This window comes from Eublepharis macularius, chromosome 8 (assembly GCF_028583425.1).
Source record: "Eublepharis macularius isolate TG4126 chromosome 8, MPM_Emac_v1.0, whole genome shotgun sequence".
In the NCBI taxonomy this organism is placed as follows: Eukaryota; Metazoa; Chordata; class Lepidosauria; order Squamata; family Eublepharidae; genus Eublepharis; species Eublepharis macularius.
Genome location: NC_072797.1, coordinates 30,673,086 through 30,690,287, shown reverse-complemented (window position 1 = coordinate 30,690,287; position 17,202 = coordinate 30,673,086). Strand labels below are relative to the sequence as shown.

General features: G+C 43.8%; 1 protein-coding gene across 1 annotated transcript; it reads right to left on the bottom strand.

Moving 5' to 3' along the window:
- Positions 1-5,992: 5,992 nt before the first annotated feature.
- LOC129334526 (granzyme A-like) lies at positions 5,993-17,202 on the bottom strand. Its single transcript, XM_054986683.1, has 8 exons — positions 17,142-17,202; positions 15,127-15,204; positions 13,960-14,004; positions 13,563-13,707; positions 12,346-12,487; positions 10,858-11,130; positions 8,883-9,023; positions 5,993-6,010 (listed from the first exon to the last, which is right to left on the bottom strand). The coding sequence occupies exons 1-8, from the start codon at positions 17,200-17,202 to the stop codon at positions 5,993-5,995; spliced, it is 903 nt and encodes a 300-aa protein (XP_054842658.1).

Here is a 17,202-nt window from a genome sequence, read left to right as displayed (position 1 = left end):
GCGGCCAGCTTGCTGCACGCTCCCTGTCCTGCATGCATAGCAAGCCAGTCACCCCATTGGTGGGGCAGGCAAACAGCGTGGCGGCCTCCCAGCCGTCCACTCAGCTGCCTGTGCTGCCACCACCAGCTCCAGCGCGCTCCTGGCAGCTGGTAGCTGCACCTGGTGCCCCCTCTTTGGTGGTGCTGGGGGCAGGCTACCCCCTGCCCCCCTGTCAATCCAGCTCTGCTGGCTGGTAACATTTGGAGTTTTCCTGATTTCTTTGCAGCATGTGGCATAGTCTTCTTGACCCAGAGGACTAGCCCAGTCTTGTTAGAGCTTTGAAGATGAGCAGGGATATCTGTGGTTAGTACGTGGTTGGGAGACCACCAAGGAAGACTGAGGTTGCTATGCAGAGGAAGGCAATGACAAACCCTCTGCTCATCGCTTACCTTGAAACCTTATGACCCAGGGTCACTATGAGTTGGCTGTGAAATGAAGGCACACTTCCTTTGCTTATTTATTACCACTAAGTCAATGGTTCCTCTATGGCAATGCAAGTTTGATTTAGGTTTCTTTCATGTCAAGGTTTGATCTGTGCCTGCCTTCAAACTGCACTAGGTTTTTCAGGAGGGTTTCTGCTCAACATTGCTGTGAGATGTCTCCATGCTGGGTTTTCCCTGGCTCTGATGCATTTCTTTGGAGCTTAGGAATGGTGAGACCACCACAGATGAATGGGAAGACCTCTCAGCTAGAAAAGAAAGGGAGACGGGGTGATGCCCCTAGATTCTTCCTTGTTAGTATATCCATCCATCCATGCTGTGTGACATTTTTTTCAGAGGGCTTGTAAGCCTCAGCATTGGCTTTTGGAGGATAATAGCATGCTGGAAGAAGGAATTGTGTGGAAAAACCACACTGGAGGTTCAAAAATCACAATTATAAATATTGATTTGTAAATATACTAAAGTGAAAAGTGACTAGTGCATTCTATGTAATGTTAATAAATACTTAAGATCAACATTCATAAATAGATGACAATACATATTTTTAGAATACATTTCTCAATGGAAAGCCGGACTCAAAGTAGGTAAGATTCATACAAACAAGATAATTTATAGACAGTATTTCTCTCCTTTTTAGATATAACCATCAATTCCAGAACGCTCAACCAAAGGCAGAAGTGCAACAGGTAAGTCAATGCCAGCGTACCATCTCTTGCCCTCTAGATGCTTTGGGAAATTGATGGCTGTTGCCTGGCAACCCTAACCACACGGGTTCCACTTTCTGCTATGCTGCTGTTTCTAAGGGCCAAACTAGATGTGACTTTTTAAAGCGCCATGTTACTGAAACTCCCACCCACAGTTTGGTCCTCATCCAAAACTGGGGATGCTGTGGCCATTTTACCTCATGAGCTCCTGGGCCCAATCCTGCTTGGGACCATGGTGAGGGGCGGAGGAGGGGCTCCTGTTTCCTCTGTCACTGTTTTTTAAGCACCCAAATGCCCCAGGGGTTTGGACTTTTGCAATACAGCATGGGAGGGATACAGGAACCCCTCTTCCTCCCCTTACTGAGGTCCCAAGCAGGATTGGACCCCCATAGCATTTTTAAAGAGACCAAAATCTTGCGTTAAAATGGCTGTGGTGTCCCCAGATTGTCCCCAGAGATGCTGTATCAGCTAGTTTTGCTGTTAGTCTGCATCCAACCAAATGTTTTTAGAATGTTACAGATAGCAGTGTTTAAAAGTCAAGGGGAAAATGAAGTGATATGATTTAGTTTCAATTTAGGACACCTGCATAGATGGCTGGCTCCCCCGTGAAACAGGAGACTGCACTAGATGGAGCACTTTTCAGATCCAGCAAGGTTCTTGTGTTCCTCTGTGCAACAGGAAGAGACTAGATACACTTTGCACGACATAAAGATGTTAAAAAGAGCAAACAGAGAAAGGAGTGTAGGGCATATGTGCTTATTTTAAAAGCAGAACAGTAAATATTTTCATTTAATGATAAGATTTTATAGCAAAGATTACATTTAGACTTTCATCAGATCATCTTTTTTCAGAATACATTTCAATATAAACTGAATTTCTTTAACGTATAAGACAAGCTTTCTGGTTTACATCAAGCTGTAAACTTTCTTGGCTTTTAATTATTCAAGAAATGAACCACAACTCTATGAAATGACTAAGTCTTAGAATGCTTTATTTTTGGAAATTCACAGCTGTACACATGTAATCTAGGCAAATTATCTTTAGAGCACAGACATACAGAAATAAAGTTAGTGGTTACAGGTAGCTAAGTTGGTCCAAAGCAAAATACAAAACAAATAATCATGTTGAAAACCAAATTGACATGAAACTGTATGCAGGCTTTTGGCACCTCCAGAACTCTTAATTGGGCTGGATATTAAAAAAGGAGGCTGGAGAGGGAGAAATTTTTTTTTTCAGACCATGATCTTAAGGCTTCTCCTCTGCATCTCTCATAGAATGCCAACAGGTTTGTGCAGACAAAGGGTGCTGGAAGGGCTGTGGCCTTTTGGGGAGCAGGAAAAAATGGCAGCCTCCAGCTGAAAATATGACCAGTAAGTTGATCAAATGTCTCTCTTCTATCAAATGGCACTCAGAGAGTTTCCTTAAAAGGCTGAGAACAGAAAATGTACAGTATTTGTTACATTAATCAATAAGGGAAATGATTTTAGAAGATATACTAGGGAAAAGGTAGCCAAACTGCATAACATGACAAGTGATGGGGACCAAGAAATGGCAGTAGGATGTAGGGTTACCAGGCTAAGCCTGGAAACCAGCAGGAAGGTTGGAGGGGCAGGGAAATTGGCACTAACATCACTATATCTCAACTGGAAGTGATAATGGGTAGCTATAGGAATTGTTAGAAACTCTATGATAAACTCTGGCTTTACCATTTTAATTAATTGATAGCTTAAAACCTTTATACCCACCTTTCTGTATATTTCAAGGTGGCTTACAACAGTAGATTTAAAACATTTAAAGTTAAAAACCAAAATAAAATAACAAACTCAACTTCAAAGTCCCTCCCTTTCCCCCCATGAAAAAATGCCTGTCTTTCAAACCTCCTCAAAAGCCCTGGCAAACAGACAGGCCTTGCAGCACCTCCTGAATATCTCCAAGGATGGGGCTCCCCATAACTCCTCAGGGATCCCATTCCACAGAGCAGGGGCCATATGAAAAAGGCCTGGGCTCTGGTCAATGCCAGATGGGCCACCCTAAGTGGTGGGATAGCCAATAAATGGCTGCCAGAACATTGTAGTTAGCACACCAGGACATATGGAAAGAGATGGTTCTTCAAATATATGGGTACCAAGTCATGAAGGGCTATAAAGGTCACGATCAGCACCCTTGGAATTGAACTTGGAAACAAACTGGCTGCCAATGTAGTTGTATCAAAATGTGTTCCCAGCATCTAACCCCTGACAGTAGTTGGGCTGCCACATTCTGGATCAGTTGTAGTTTCCAGGTTGTCTTCAGGGTCAGCCCCATATAGAGTGCACTTCAGTAATCTAACCATGAGATTAAACAAGCAAGGATCAGTGTGGCCAGATCAGCTGCGTCTAGATAACGAGAGAGTTGGCACACCAGAAGCTGTTGGTAAAAGGCATTCTGGGCCACCATGTTAACCTGCTTTTCAAATAGCAAGGCATGGTCCATGAACCCTCACAAACTTTTAATCTGCTCTGAAAAAGCCAGCTTCACACTGTCCAGGAAAAGTGGATTCAAGATCTCTAGAACATCAGTATGGCCAGACCTTTGTCTTGTCTGGATTCATCTTCAGCTAGCTACCTGACCATAGAATTTCCAGAGATTCCTAGAGTTACCCACTGCCACTTCTGTGTTGCACCCAGAAGCAACATGCCAGCATAGAGAACATTGGCTTTTTTTTTTTTTTGGCTGCTGCTCTGAGCAACAGCGGGCAACAGAAATAATCAGGAGGAGGCTGTCAACCCTAGTTAGGACTGCCATAATGGGAGGCTTGCCTCTGGCAGCTGACCTTGCTTGCCTCCGCTCCATGTAGTGGTGGGGAAAAAATCTTTTTAAAAAACCTCATGGTTCTGTGTGCTGCTACATGACTTCTGAAGGAAACCCAGAAGTGACAGAGTAGCTCTAGGAGTTGCTGGAGTGATTCCTAAAGCTATCCTACATCACTTCTGAGAGCCAAGCTACAAGTGACGAATTACACTTGAATGGCAAGTGAACAGACTCATGTGTATTCCTTCCTGTTCACTTGCCATTCACTTGTGCTTCACTTGATCACTATGTCATCAAGTGGAGAGCAAGTGAATGGCAAGTGAACAGAGAGGAATACATGTGAGTCTGTTCACTTGCCATTCAAGTGTAATTCGTCACTTGTAGCCTGGCTCTGAGTGTTCCCTGGAAGTGGCATAGCAGTGCACATGATGTGTCCCCCATGTGTCCTCCCCCAATCTTCCCGCTGTTGTCTCACAACCCTAAGTATATTAAATAAAAAACTACCAAAAATAAGATGTCAGTCTTCCAAAATTATTGTTTCATTTAACATGAGAAGCAATTTTGGATTTGCTAGGGTAGCAGTACTCATTGTCAGGTTCTGCCATAGGCAACGCCCTGTGAGACACCGGCCTGCCTGACTTCCACCTTAAAGGACCTTCAGGGAATATGCAGGATCTCACTCTCACCCTCACACCCTCTCAGTCCACTCGCAGGTCCCTTCAACCTGACATTGTCCTGGCTGCCTTCCATGACAGCTGTCCCCATCCAGCTGTTGGTCTTACTCCTCCTCCTCCTGCTGTTCATCTTCTCTCCTCCTCTCCACTGCTCTCTCATTCTCTCTCTCCTCCACTCCACCACACTCCTACACAATAACCCACCACACCCTGTTGGTGGACTTCCCTTATATCCTTTCCCTCATTCCTGGCTCCCTCTGCCAGCCACACCCCTCTTTTGCCCTCTAGCCTTGGATGCCTCAAGAAGCTGCACCTGGGGTAGCTAGTCTGGCTGCTTTGGGCAGCTAAAGCCTCCTCTGTTCCAAGTTTCAGGCCCCTGGGCAGCTACAGCTGTGTTCTCTTGGCTGGCTGCCAAGTCTCCTCTGCCCCGAGCTGCAGGCAGCCTCAGCTGGTCCCTATTATTCCCTTCCTCCCTGTTTGCAGGTTGGGGCGTGGCTCTGTGCTGATTCTGCTGCCTTTCTTCCCTTGCTGGTAAGGTTGCTGTCTGTCTGTCCCTACCTCTTGTGCCTTCTCCCTCTGCCCTGGTCCCCTTCTGGCTGTCCTTACTCCCCCTGTCAGGGCTCTTAGCCTCCCACTGGAGGGTGGGGCTAGCTGGCTTCCACCTGCCCCTTCTGACCCTCTGGGGCTTGGGAGCTGCTCTACCCTCCTGTGGCTGGGGAGCCTCTTCCCCCCTTCTATTGTTGGTCCGTGCTGGCCCTGGGTGTCCGTTGGGGTGGCTGGGTAGTTGTCCCCCAACTGTCTCCCACCCCCTCTTTCTGGTAAGTTCGGGGGCTGAGCCTCAGACTCCGGACACTCACTCCGTCATTCACAGAGATCCACATTCACATTTATCATCAAGCAAATGAGCTACATGATTATTGTATACTAACAACAAAGCCCGTTGTGGGAAAAAATACACCAGGCTCTAGAAAGAGGAGGGTGGGCAGTTGAGCATTGTCTCCTCCCCTGCACCTGATCCTGGCCGGGTGAAGGCAGGGGGCAGGCATTGCCCCCTGCTCTGCTCCTGATCCCAATTGTGTGAAGGCGGTGTGCGAACATTGCCACCTGCTGGAGGCACACCAGGGCAGGAGGTGAGTTGTTTGGAACTGTTTGCCTTTTAGATAGGATATGATGTGTACCTCCCAAAAAACAAACACACAACGTACTATAACTATTAATATTAATTATATAACCATAACATTTTAAATCATTAAACTACTTATGAGCATGTAGGGTTATCTCCTCACTCGTTCTGAAACCTTTGTCAGCCTTTTTGTCCCTGGAAAGAGGGGAAGGGCTTCCTTTTTCACCTTCTCTCTGTCTCCTCAGCATGGGGTGTAGCTGCTGAGGCAAGAGAGTGAGATTGCCAAGGTACCTGTATGAGAACACACTGGCTGTGGGGAAAGGGAGTAAATTCACCACCACCCACTGTGGCCTCCTGACAAACGAGTGCTGGGAGGAGAGTGTGGAGGCTGTGAAGGGTGGGTGGGGTGGGGGATTGTTGGAGAGGATGGGCCCTTTGCTTCCATCCCTAGTTTGAGGCGAGCAGTTCAGAGAGGCTTGGAGCATACCCTCTGGTGATGGCTGTTTCAGAGTGCAAATCACCTGCCCACAACAAGCATTATTGGGCACAGGCCTTCCCCTCAGCCCTCACACCGGGATGGAAGGCTACATAAACATTGATAAACAGTTTGGAGTTTGAAATGAGCATGTCTAAGACAGCAGTGGTCAGTGCTGTGGTCAGTGATGTATCTGCTCTTACTGCCCTGTTTGATCCACAAATTTAATGAGTATACAGCCCATTAACATTGCTCATTTTCCTCTTTACCACAGCAGCAGAGAGATCAATAACTCAGATCATAGCCTGGCTGGAGTGTAGGACAACAGAGCCACCACCTAGCCTTCATTAGCAAGGAATACTTCTGGCTCTGCTCAGTTTCTGACCTTTAAAAAATGAGAATCCCACTAACTTTAGGGCCAAAGCACTTTAAACAGCAGAGGGATCCTATTTGCAGAAGAAGTTATCAGCCTTTCTATAGAATCAAGATGTTTTAACATTACTCAAATATCATTTATTAGAAATAGAAATAGTTTATTATTATGGTCAAAGACCAGCACAGAATGTCCAAAATGTGTTCCTTTGGGTAGACATACAAAATTACAAAACATAATAATTTAAACATAATTTATGTATAATGTACAAATAATTTATACATAAATTACAATATAAAATTCATGGTAATGAATATTTAAAAATCAATTGCATCACATACTATTTGCTTATGAATTTTACGAGTTAATTTCTAGTAACTTTACACAGATTTCCATGTAAAATCAACAGTGGAGCAAAATATGCTCAATTATCTGCATCATGCCGTCTCGACAAGGGCAGACCCTCTCATGCGTAGGGATCTTTCTGAATCGCCCTTCCACCACTGTAGAGGGAAGGGCATTCCACTTAGCTAACAAAAATGCCCCACAGAGGGTCAAACTCTCTAGTAACGAGAGGTAGACAGCTGGGGCTACAACATACCAAATGTTCTCGGGAGCCGGAAAATTTGGGACCCTGTTGATATCTCCCTGGTGTTCATTATCAAACCCCCACAGTTTAATAAGAGCCTTTGCCTGATCTAGTCCCATTTTTAGCAAAGCCTCTGGAGAGAGGCCTAAGGCGGTTAGTTTATATAGGACTGCCTTTAACCAGGGGGATTGAAAATGATCTTGAAGAGTTAATGGTGTTAAACCTTGGGGTAAGTAGTTCAACTTAAGTCAGAAATTAATGGAGGCAAGGCATACCCTGGCCTCCATTTTGATCAAGCCAGATTCAAGTTGCAGACTCACATTTGGGACTCATCTGGGGAAGCCAGATACTGCTCTTAAGAATTTCAACTGCACTCTATCAAGTGGGTTATAAGAAAAAGATGGAGAACCTAATATTGTACAATTTTAGATTGTTATAATTTAAGGGCCGCCGGATTATAGTGCCCCCCATTAGTATGGAAAAATCTTAATATGGCTTGAGTGATTTTCGACCAACAACTATGGCCTGTTTGTGATGGGCATTTCTTATCCCAGACAATTGTAATATCACCCCCAGGTATTTAAAACTCGCCACCTGTTCAGCTCTGTAGCTGTTTATACTCCAGACCTTCACTTTGGAACTCATGCCGAATGACATGATCTTAGTTTTTTTGTAGTTGACCCCTAACAGGTTTCCATTGCAAAACAGGCTGAATGCCTTCAGTGCCCTTCTGAGGCCCACAGGGTTTCTAGATAGCAATACTGTATCACCGGCATATAATAATGCCAGAATCTTTTGCTCTACTTTTTCTGACTGAGAAAAAATGTCACTGACAGGATGCAGTTAGAAGGAGGGAGCACTCAAATGAAAATTCATCCCACAGTTCTCTCAAAAAGGGCCAGATTTTGTTGAAATTGGCAGAGTATAGATGCCTCTAATTTCCTCTGAATTCTACCCTGCTTGGCTTAAATATTTCTCAACTGAATTACAGGAATCCATAACTAGTATTGCGGTAGGTTGTGGAGGTAAATTAAAACTTCCCTTTTGTCCCTGCAAATGATGAGCCTGAACGTGTAATACCTAATTAACATCTAATGGGCAATTTGTATTTACTCATATGAGGCAACTGGTTTTATTGAAGGATTTGAGTCCAATAGCACCTTAGAGACCAACAAGATTTTCAGGATACTGCTGGTCGGTGCTACTGGATCCATATCCTATTCTTCCTGCAGACTAGCACACCGACTTGCCTGAGAATGGTTTTATTGTGTATAACTTAAAACTGCATTGAAATGGGAGACAAAAACATTAATCTTGCATTGAAGGACATGGCTTTGCAACCTGGTCAGTATAAGAGGGAGAAACTGATCACATCTCTAGGCTAGATTTTTCAGTCTAATTCTTGAGTACTCAGAAATTCATGCTGGAATCCATCTTGCAAGGCACTATGAGAGAACTTCAGAACCGATGGATGGAATATGAACTTTCCTAGACCTCAGCAAGACACATGCTAACTCTCATACATTCTCTTATGCATGTATGAAAACAGAATGTATAGGTATTTGTGACATCTGAAACAGATATAAGCATAAATCACTAAATGGTAGTACATTAATGAATATCGAGTGAGCAAGGCATGCAATCCAGTCATCTACTGAGGTCACCAGTATATGACTTTCTTAACCCATTCAACGTAGTCCTTTGTGAGACGAGTATAGACACCTGGAAACTGGGGATAACCACATTTTTTTGGTTCACCAAAAGAAGTAATGCCTCTTTGTATCCCCCTGCATATCAAAGGGCCACCAGAGTCACCCTGGGGAAAAGAGAGACATTGGATATTATCATTTATTATATTATTTATTTATTTGGATTCTTATCCCGCCCTCCCCACAAGCAGGCTCAGGGCAGGTCACAAGTCACATCACAAAAACCACAATTTAAAATATAATAAATAACAGTTAAAATCATATAAAAATCAACAGATTTCATTAAAAAGTGGAGTGGAACAAAAGAAACAGGCAAGGGACCAGCAGGCTGGGCAGAACATCTCCATTTTACAGGCCCCGTGGAACTGTAATAAGTCCCACAGGGCCCGGGTCTCAACTGGGAGAGCATTCCACCAGGCTGGAGATATTGATCTATAGAGTGTAATGCCCTCCAGGGAACATACAGGGAGAGATGGTCCCAAAGATATGCCGGTCCCAGTCCATTAAGGGCCTTAAAGGTTAACACAAAGCACCTTGATCATCCAGCAAAGCTGAAATGTGGCCTTCTTTGGTCAGTTAGAAGCAGGGCTTTTTTCTGGGAAAAGAGGTGGTGGAACTCAGTGGTGGAACTCAGGACTGCTCAATGATGTCACTTTGGGTCAGCTGGAACAAGGGGGGGGAGTTTATTAAAGTTTAAATCGCCCTTGGCGAAAATGGTCACATGGTCGGTGGCCCCGCCCCCTGATCTCCAGACAGAGGGGACTTTAGATTGCCCTCTGCACTGCTGCAGCAGCGCAGAGGGCAATCTAAACTCCCCTCTGTCTGGAGATCAGGGGGCGGGGGCGCTGACCATGTGACCATTTTCAAGAGTTGCTGGAACTCTGTTCCACTGCATTCCTGCTGAAAAAAGTATAAGGAAAATTGTGAAAAATTATGTCCTAAGTGCTGTAATGATGCACTGAATTCTTACATTTTGGGTAGTTAGAAAGGTTTTTTACAAAATTAAGACAGAAAATAATTTTTAAAAGCCAATTAAACATCATTTCTGTTCTGGCTGTAATTGTATTAACATTGCATTTGACTATTAATATTGAAAAAAATCACTTCTCTTGTATTCTTAGAAGTAGGATATTGGGGGTAAAACATAATAAAAACATTCTCCATGACATAATAGTTTTCTCTGTGCAGGGAAATTTTTTGGGCAAAGGTGCATCCAAACGTTCAGCTACTACAAGCAGAACTGCAAGGTTCCTTGTTTGTGGTTGCTCACTGCTGTCTGCTGAAGTCTAAGACAAAGTACACTCACTGCCAATGTATGCAGTTAGTTCAATGCATTTTGCTGCCCCAGGAATAATTATCTTGGCCCCCACTGGTCAGGACCAAGATGGATACCAGAGGCAGTACCTGTAGAGTGCACTGTGGACCTAGACAGCTCATGCCTCCTGGTTGCGTCCAAGTTGGTCCCAGAGGCAGCATCTTGGTATCCTGCCCTGTGTCAGGACAGCAGCAGCATGGGTGTGGGAAGTGATAACAAGCAAAAGTCACGTCTGTTACGTCCTCCCACATGGCCATGCTTGGTGCCCCAAGTGCCTGCTTGGGTTTGTTGGACAATGAACCACAACTCCTCCCATCACACACACATACAACAATACACACGATTACTTGAACATAGTTATTGCTTGACTGGCTTTGATGACTGTTGTTACTAATATGCAGGTCTTGTTGCAGACATGGAATGTAAACAGAAGCTCAAATGGTAATCTTCCGACTAATTGGGAATTTATGGATAAAAAAGTTGTTGTAAGTATTGCTGCTCTATAAAATGTCTTCCATCTTAATCTCCATTGTTTCCTTGGCTTCAAAATTAATTTATATGTGTTTGATACAAGATTTATACTAATTGTTAACCTACAGAAAAAGAGGGTTGGTAAACAAACTTACATTACAGGTATCATTCCTCTGGTTGTTGATGCCACCAGCACACACCATGTTCATTGTCACGGCAGGTTTGGAATTATAGTGCTCCTTGTCGTTGCAGATGCGCCTGTCTGTGACAGTGACACTAACTTCATGCAGCGTATCAGATACCTCCCTGCCATTTTCAGTAAGTCCCCATCCAGCTACTAAACACTGTGTGCCCGCTCTGACATCCTCATAAGTCCTGGGAAGCCGAATGGTCTGTACAAATCGATTAAGCTTTGCATTTCTATTAAGCTGAAGAAATAATAAAAAACATGGTTGTTTGTAAACGAAGGGCAATACTAACTACTGGCTGCTTTTACACTAATTGTTCTATATACTGTTACAAGCTCTCCAGAACAGACTTCATTCATTCACTCAGTTTTTACTGATAAAGCAAGTATTGAGGTTTACTAGGGCTGATTCCGCACAGGTTGGATAATGCACTTTCAATGCACTTTATCAATCGTTTGAGATGGATTTTTTGTTCTGCATATGGAAAAATCCATTCCAAATGATCTATAAAGAGGATTGGAAGTGCATTATCCGACGTATGTGGAATCACTAGGTCTTGTTCCTTTTAACATTGCTACTTCCCTCTTTGCTATTTTATAGTATACTGCTTAATCTGTTATGTTCTGTTTACAATGGGCGTGGGATGTCTGAATACATCATGATCAGTTCTTTCCCTGGTTGACAGTGGGAAGTGCATGAAGAGAGCTTGAAATAATGGGGTTTTCTCACTTTTGTAGCCACAGAGACTGCTAATTGATTGCCTTTGATTTTTATTAATATTACTGTGTTCTTAAACACTATCATAAAAATGGAAAGAAAAAAGTTAATACCATTTCTATCACTACAAAGAGAGTATTAAAGCCTCCCTCCTTCCTTGGGAACCAGAACTGATGAAGGATCCAATCCTGAAGGCTGTGAACTGATTCAGAGTCAGCTGAGGAATGCTGATGAGACCACTACAAACGAATGGGAAGAGCTCCCTGCTAGTGGATGGGGAGACTACTGTAGGGATGGGGGTGATTCCACTGGATTCTTCGTCCTTAATGGATCCCTTCATGCTATGCAGCATTTTTGGAGGCTTTCCTAAGCCCCAGAACTGGCTTTTGGGGGGAAGTAAGAGGCTGCTGGGAGGGAGAAAAAAGTGGGAGATCCACTTCTGTAAGCTTGTTGCATTCATGGTTTGTAGTATTCACTTCATTTTAATGGAGTTCACTTACATAATCTTTTTAGTGAGAATCTTACACAACTTAGAAAAAAACATACTCATAACAGGTTTTTTTCTGGGAAAAGAGGTGGCAGAGGAAATGAGAAAGAAACACATGGGATTCTTTGAAATAATATTATTTTCATGCACTATTGCCGAGTATTTTCAAGAGGTGCTGGAACTCTGTTCCACTGTGTTCCCGCTGAAAAAAAGCCCTGCTCATAAATACAATATTTCACTGTTCAGTGTACCTGCAAAACCATGATGTCATTTTCCATTGTTGTCCTGTTAAACTTTGGATGCATATATACATTAGTAATCTGAAAGGTCTGTTTTTCTCTCTCAGGGTTTGAGAGTGAATGAACACCAAGGATAACTGTGTCTCCCTTGCCTCTGAAAAGATAAAAATTTGATACATTTAAATAGTCGATATGCATTAACCAAAGTTCATTTCTATCCTGTACTAGAATTTTGTGCATTTAAAAACTCCTCCCTTGTTCCAGCTGACCCAAAGTGATGTCATTGTGCTGTCCTGAGTTCCGCCACTGAGTTCCATCACCTCTTTTCCCAGAAAAAAAGCCCTGGAAACAACTGAGTTGCCGGGTTCCTCTCTGTTCTTTGTTGTAGATTCTTTTTATTCATGCTTATCAACTCCTTTCCTGTATATTTAATTCATAACTTGTGACTCCAGAAGAGGTTAACCCATCATCCTCCAAAATATACCCCAGAATTTGGGGAGGAGAGGAACCTCAAGGCTGTAGTTGGCTAACCAGTCAAAACTGGTAAAAGTCACTTCTAGCTGTAGCTGCCAATTGCTTGCCCAGCAGTAGGCTTGGGTCCAGGAGCACCCCAAGTTATGGACTTGTTCCTTCAAGGATAATGGAATCCCAATCAGAACAGGGCACATGTTAAAAACTGGGTCAGGCTTTCTGCTCACAATAGCACTTGCAACTTGTTGGAATTGAGCTTCAATTTATTAGCCTGCATTCACCCCAAAACTGCCTCCAGGCACCAGTCCAGGGTTTCTTTGACCTTCCTGGGATCAGCTGGAAGAGCTAAATACCATCTGCATATTGATGACAGCCCAGCCCAAATCTCTGGATGATCTCATCCAGCAGTTTCATGTAGATGTTGAAAAAGCAAGGAGGAAAAGATGAAGCCAGCAGCCTCACTTTACATTTTCCTTACTGCAAGAAATAAGTATGCCAGAACAAGCTCTGGATTGCCTAAGGGTCTTGAGAAGTAACGTAGGGTTGCCAATCTATGGGGAGCAAGGAATTTCTCCCTGGAGAAAACAGCAGCTTTGGAGAGTGGACTCTATGGCATCACATCCCTACTAAGTTCAACCCCCTTCCCCAGATTCCACCTTCCCAAAGCTCCACCCCCAAATCTCCAGAAATTTCCCCTCCTGGAGTTGGCAACCCTAGGTTGAACTTTGTATAAAGAAGAAATATTTCTCCACACTTACATCTCGCAATGAGCTGCTGTTAGCACCCAGTTTCTTCTGATTAAAGTTCCTCCACACATAAAACTATTTCCTCTAATTAAGGCAGCCATAAATGGTCTTGAGTGCGGAACAGATGGATCCCCTGCAATGATATCTGCGCAGTGACCTAAGCAGAAAGGAGACAAGATAACTGAGTTGCTTCATGCACACTGTACTGTAGATTAATCAGTCAGTTCCAGTACAGAAAACATAACTGGGTAAGAGGTTTAAAATGGCACATATATACACACAGATAAGAATATTGAGAAGTGACTACAATTATTCAATGTTGTTGAAATGCAGAATATAATTTCTGCTAGAGTTCCCAGGTTCCCAGGTCCATATATCTTCCTGGTGGGAGGGGGGACCTGGGACTTACCTGGTATAGCCTCCTCCAGGAAGTCTACCTCCTGTAGGCGCCACCCTGTAAATGGGCAAAATCAAGATCTGCCTGCCTGTACATATGCATTCTCTCTGGTGGCCCCCACCTTATGGAACAGCCTGTCTGAGGAGGTCAGGAAAACTTCCACTTTCCTGGCTTTCTGAAAACTATGCAAAACCGAATTATTCAAGAGGGCTTTTTACTCAGATAGAGGGCTGTACTGTCTGTAAGGAGGTGGTCTCAGAGAGATGCATCAGTAAATGTAAGAAGTGAAGGATTTTACTCTGCCCCTTATCTCAGGTTACAGAGGGGGATATACTCAGGACTTTTTTTCAGTGGGAATGCGGTGGAACAGAGTTCTGGAATCTCTTGAAAATGGTCACATGACCAGTGGCCCCGCCCCCTGATCTCCAGACAGAGGGGAGTTTAGACATGTGGCCATTTTCTCTGAGGGCAACCCACTGAGTTCCACCACCTCTTTTCCCAGAAAAAAAGCCCTGGACATACTAAAGAGACAGAAGGGTAGAGAGGTCAGGGTATGTGCACCCCACCTTCCTTCTGGAGCTATCCCTTTGATCTGTCGATTGCTACTGAGGGACTTCCTTCCTTCCTGTTTCTCTCTCATTTGCTTGCTCTCTCTCCTCCCTCTTGCCACTGTGGATGCTGCATCTTACTTCCTGCATCCACTGGCATCCTAGCTTAGATAGATTAGACTCTGTCTTTCCTCTTTCCTATCTTAAGAAAAATAAAATAACTCTCATTTTCTTTACTAAAGTGAAACAGACCCCAATGTGAGTTTATCATCTCTACAGCATGCTTTCACACACTAGCTGCACTGACAAAGCAACTCTGCTAACAGTAAAGGGGTAGGAACTATATCCTATACTAACATGTACTGTCTGTTGTGATACATACGATGCATACCATTCTCTCCCCCCGCCCAGCTCTTTACATAGCTTTCCCCCCTGCTAAGCCATGCTGTTACATTATAGTGTGGCTCAGTAGGGAAACCGAAAGTTGAGGGATAAGAGGGGTGTCTGGGAAGTCATGGCCTAATTTTCTGTATATGCAGCAGGGAAAAGGTGAGGCACAGGAGCTGAGCTGGCAGCAGATGTGCTTAGAAAAGGAGTGGGTGTGCATGGAAACTGTTCTGTCTGTTCTCACACTGCTGCTGCTGCTGCTGCCTCGACAGGGGTGTTTTTGCATCCCTCTGTAGAAGCAGCCAGTTGCTTCCCAGGAAGTCTGTAGATATATGAGAAGAAAAGCATTTCACTGTTCAAAGAGTCACGTGGAGCTTCAACGTTGTAGATTTTTGAGGGTAGCCACACTAAAAACAAAACAGGTGAATAGGAAATGCTACCAGGAGAAAGCTGGGCTTCCCTAAACCCTATGGAAATTATTGAAAATACTTGATAGCATTCATTTGAGAGACTGTTATAGGTCTATGTCTGACCTCGGTGGCCCATGCCAGCTTGATCTTGTTAGATCTTGGAAGCTAACCGGGGTTGGTCCTGATTGATACTTGGATGAGGTGGTCACCAAGGAAGACAACGGTTGCGGCTACACAGAGGCAGGCAATGGCAAATCAGCTTTGAGTTACTCTTGCTTCGGAAACTCTATGAGGTTGCCGTAAGTCAGCTGCCTTAATTCAGCTGTGACTTAACAGCACTTTCTACCACCAAGCTTCTATCATACTCCTGGTTTCCTTTTTCTCTTTCTCTCTAGTCCTTTTCAAGTTATTTCAGTGCCCAGGAGAGGGATCATGTGTTCTAATCTCAAAACACTATTTGGTCATTTGAATAGGGTTTATGCCCGTGCATAACAATCTCTTTGAATGACTGAGAGTACTGTAAAACATATCCCCAAATACGTGTAGAACCAGACGCTGTTGTCAGAGCTTCAGATCCTTTATCTGTTTAGAAGATTTGGATGCCACCTCTCCAGACCTGCTTGAGGCAGTTCATAACAGAACTAAGCAACAGCAGTAAAAACAATAAAAACCAGTCATCTCAGCAAAGACAAATGAAACAAAAACCAATAAAAATGGGATGCCAGTGCCACCCAATTTAAGTTGATTTACACACAGCTGCCTTATATTGAATCAGACCATTGGCCCATCAGCATCAGTATTATCTACTCATACTGGCAGCAGTCTTTCCCATCTCCTACTGCCTTGTCCTTTTAACAGGAGATGCCAGGGCTTGAACCTGGGACCTTTTGTGTGCAAAGAAGTCTCTTCTACTGAGCCACAGCTTTTCCTCCAACGGGAAACAGATTCAGGACAGATGAAAGGAATTACTTCTTTACTCCACGAGTAATTAAATTTTGGACTTCACTGCCAGAGGACATAGTAACAGCCATGAGTGTAGATGGCTTTAAAAGGGGGTTAGACAGATGCACAGAGGATGCGGTCCATCAATGCCTACTAGCTACAGTGAGTGAAGAGGTTTTAAGCCTCTAAAACTGCAGTGCTAGGAGGCAACATTCAGGAAGGCTTTGGCTTCTATGCCCTGTATGCCAGGGAAGGTGGTGCTTGCCACAGTGTGGCATCTTATTTTACTTATTTTACAAAATTTATACTTCACCTTTCTAACATTAAGGCCATAACCAAGGCAGTTAACAAATTCAATCATACATAATAAAACCACATCTTAAAAACAATTTAAACCAACAAAAACATCATTAAATCTATTGAAACCAGAGCTAAAGTATATCTAAAAACATTTAAAAAAACAATTGGGCAGGAAGGAGGGATCCCTGAGGGAACTCCAAATGATACAAAAAATCTTCAACTGTTGGTGGAAGATAGTAACAGAAGGGGACAGGAGATCTCCCTGGAAAAACAGTTCCAGAGATGTGTGTCATTACTGACAGTCCCAGGCTGCCACCTACTTAATCTCAAAAGGAGGGGCACCTCCTCAAAAGATTATCTTTATGTTGGGTAGGTGGGCAGTCCTTTAGATATGCTGGTCACATAGAGCTTTAAAGGTCAGCACCAGCACCTTGAACTGTGCCCAGAAAAAGACTGAGAGCCCATGCAGATGGACCAAGAGTGGAGTGATATGGCCCTTAATACCCATTCCAGTCAACATTCTGGCTGCAGCTCTGAAGAAATTGAAGTTTCTGAATGCTGCTCAAGAGCAGCCCCTTTAGACATTAGTCTATAATGCAACACTTACCTCTGTGCGCTCCTAGGAAAAGGAGAGCAGCTGAGAAGGACAAGACAAAGAGAAGGCCCAT

Coding starts and splice junctions, on each gene's coding strand:
- LOC129334526 (XM_054986683.1), bottom strand. CDS start 17,202: ATGGGCCTTCTCTTTGTCTTGTCCTTCTCAGCTGCTCTCCTTTTCCTA. Junction 15,205..17,141: donor TTTCCTAGGAGCGCACAGAG/GTAAGTGTTGCA, acceptor ATATATCTACAG/ACTTCCTGGGAAGCAACTGG. Junction 14,005..15,126: donor GCAGCAGCAGCAGCAGCAGT/GTGAGAACAGAC, acceptor GCCCATTTACAG/GGTGGCGCCTACAGGAGGTA.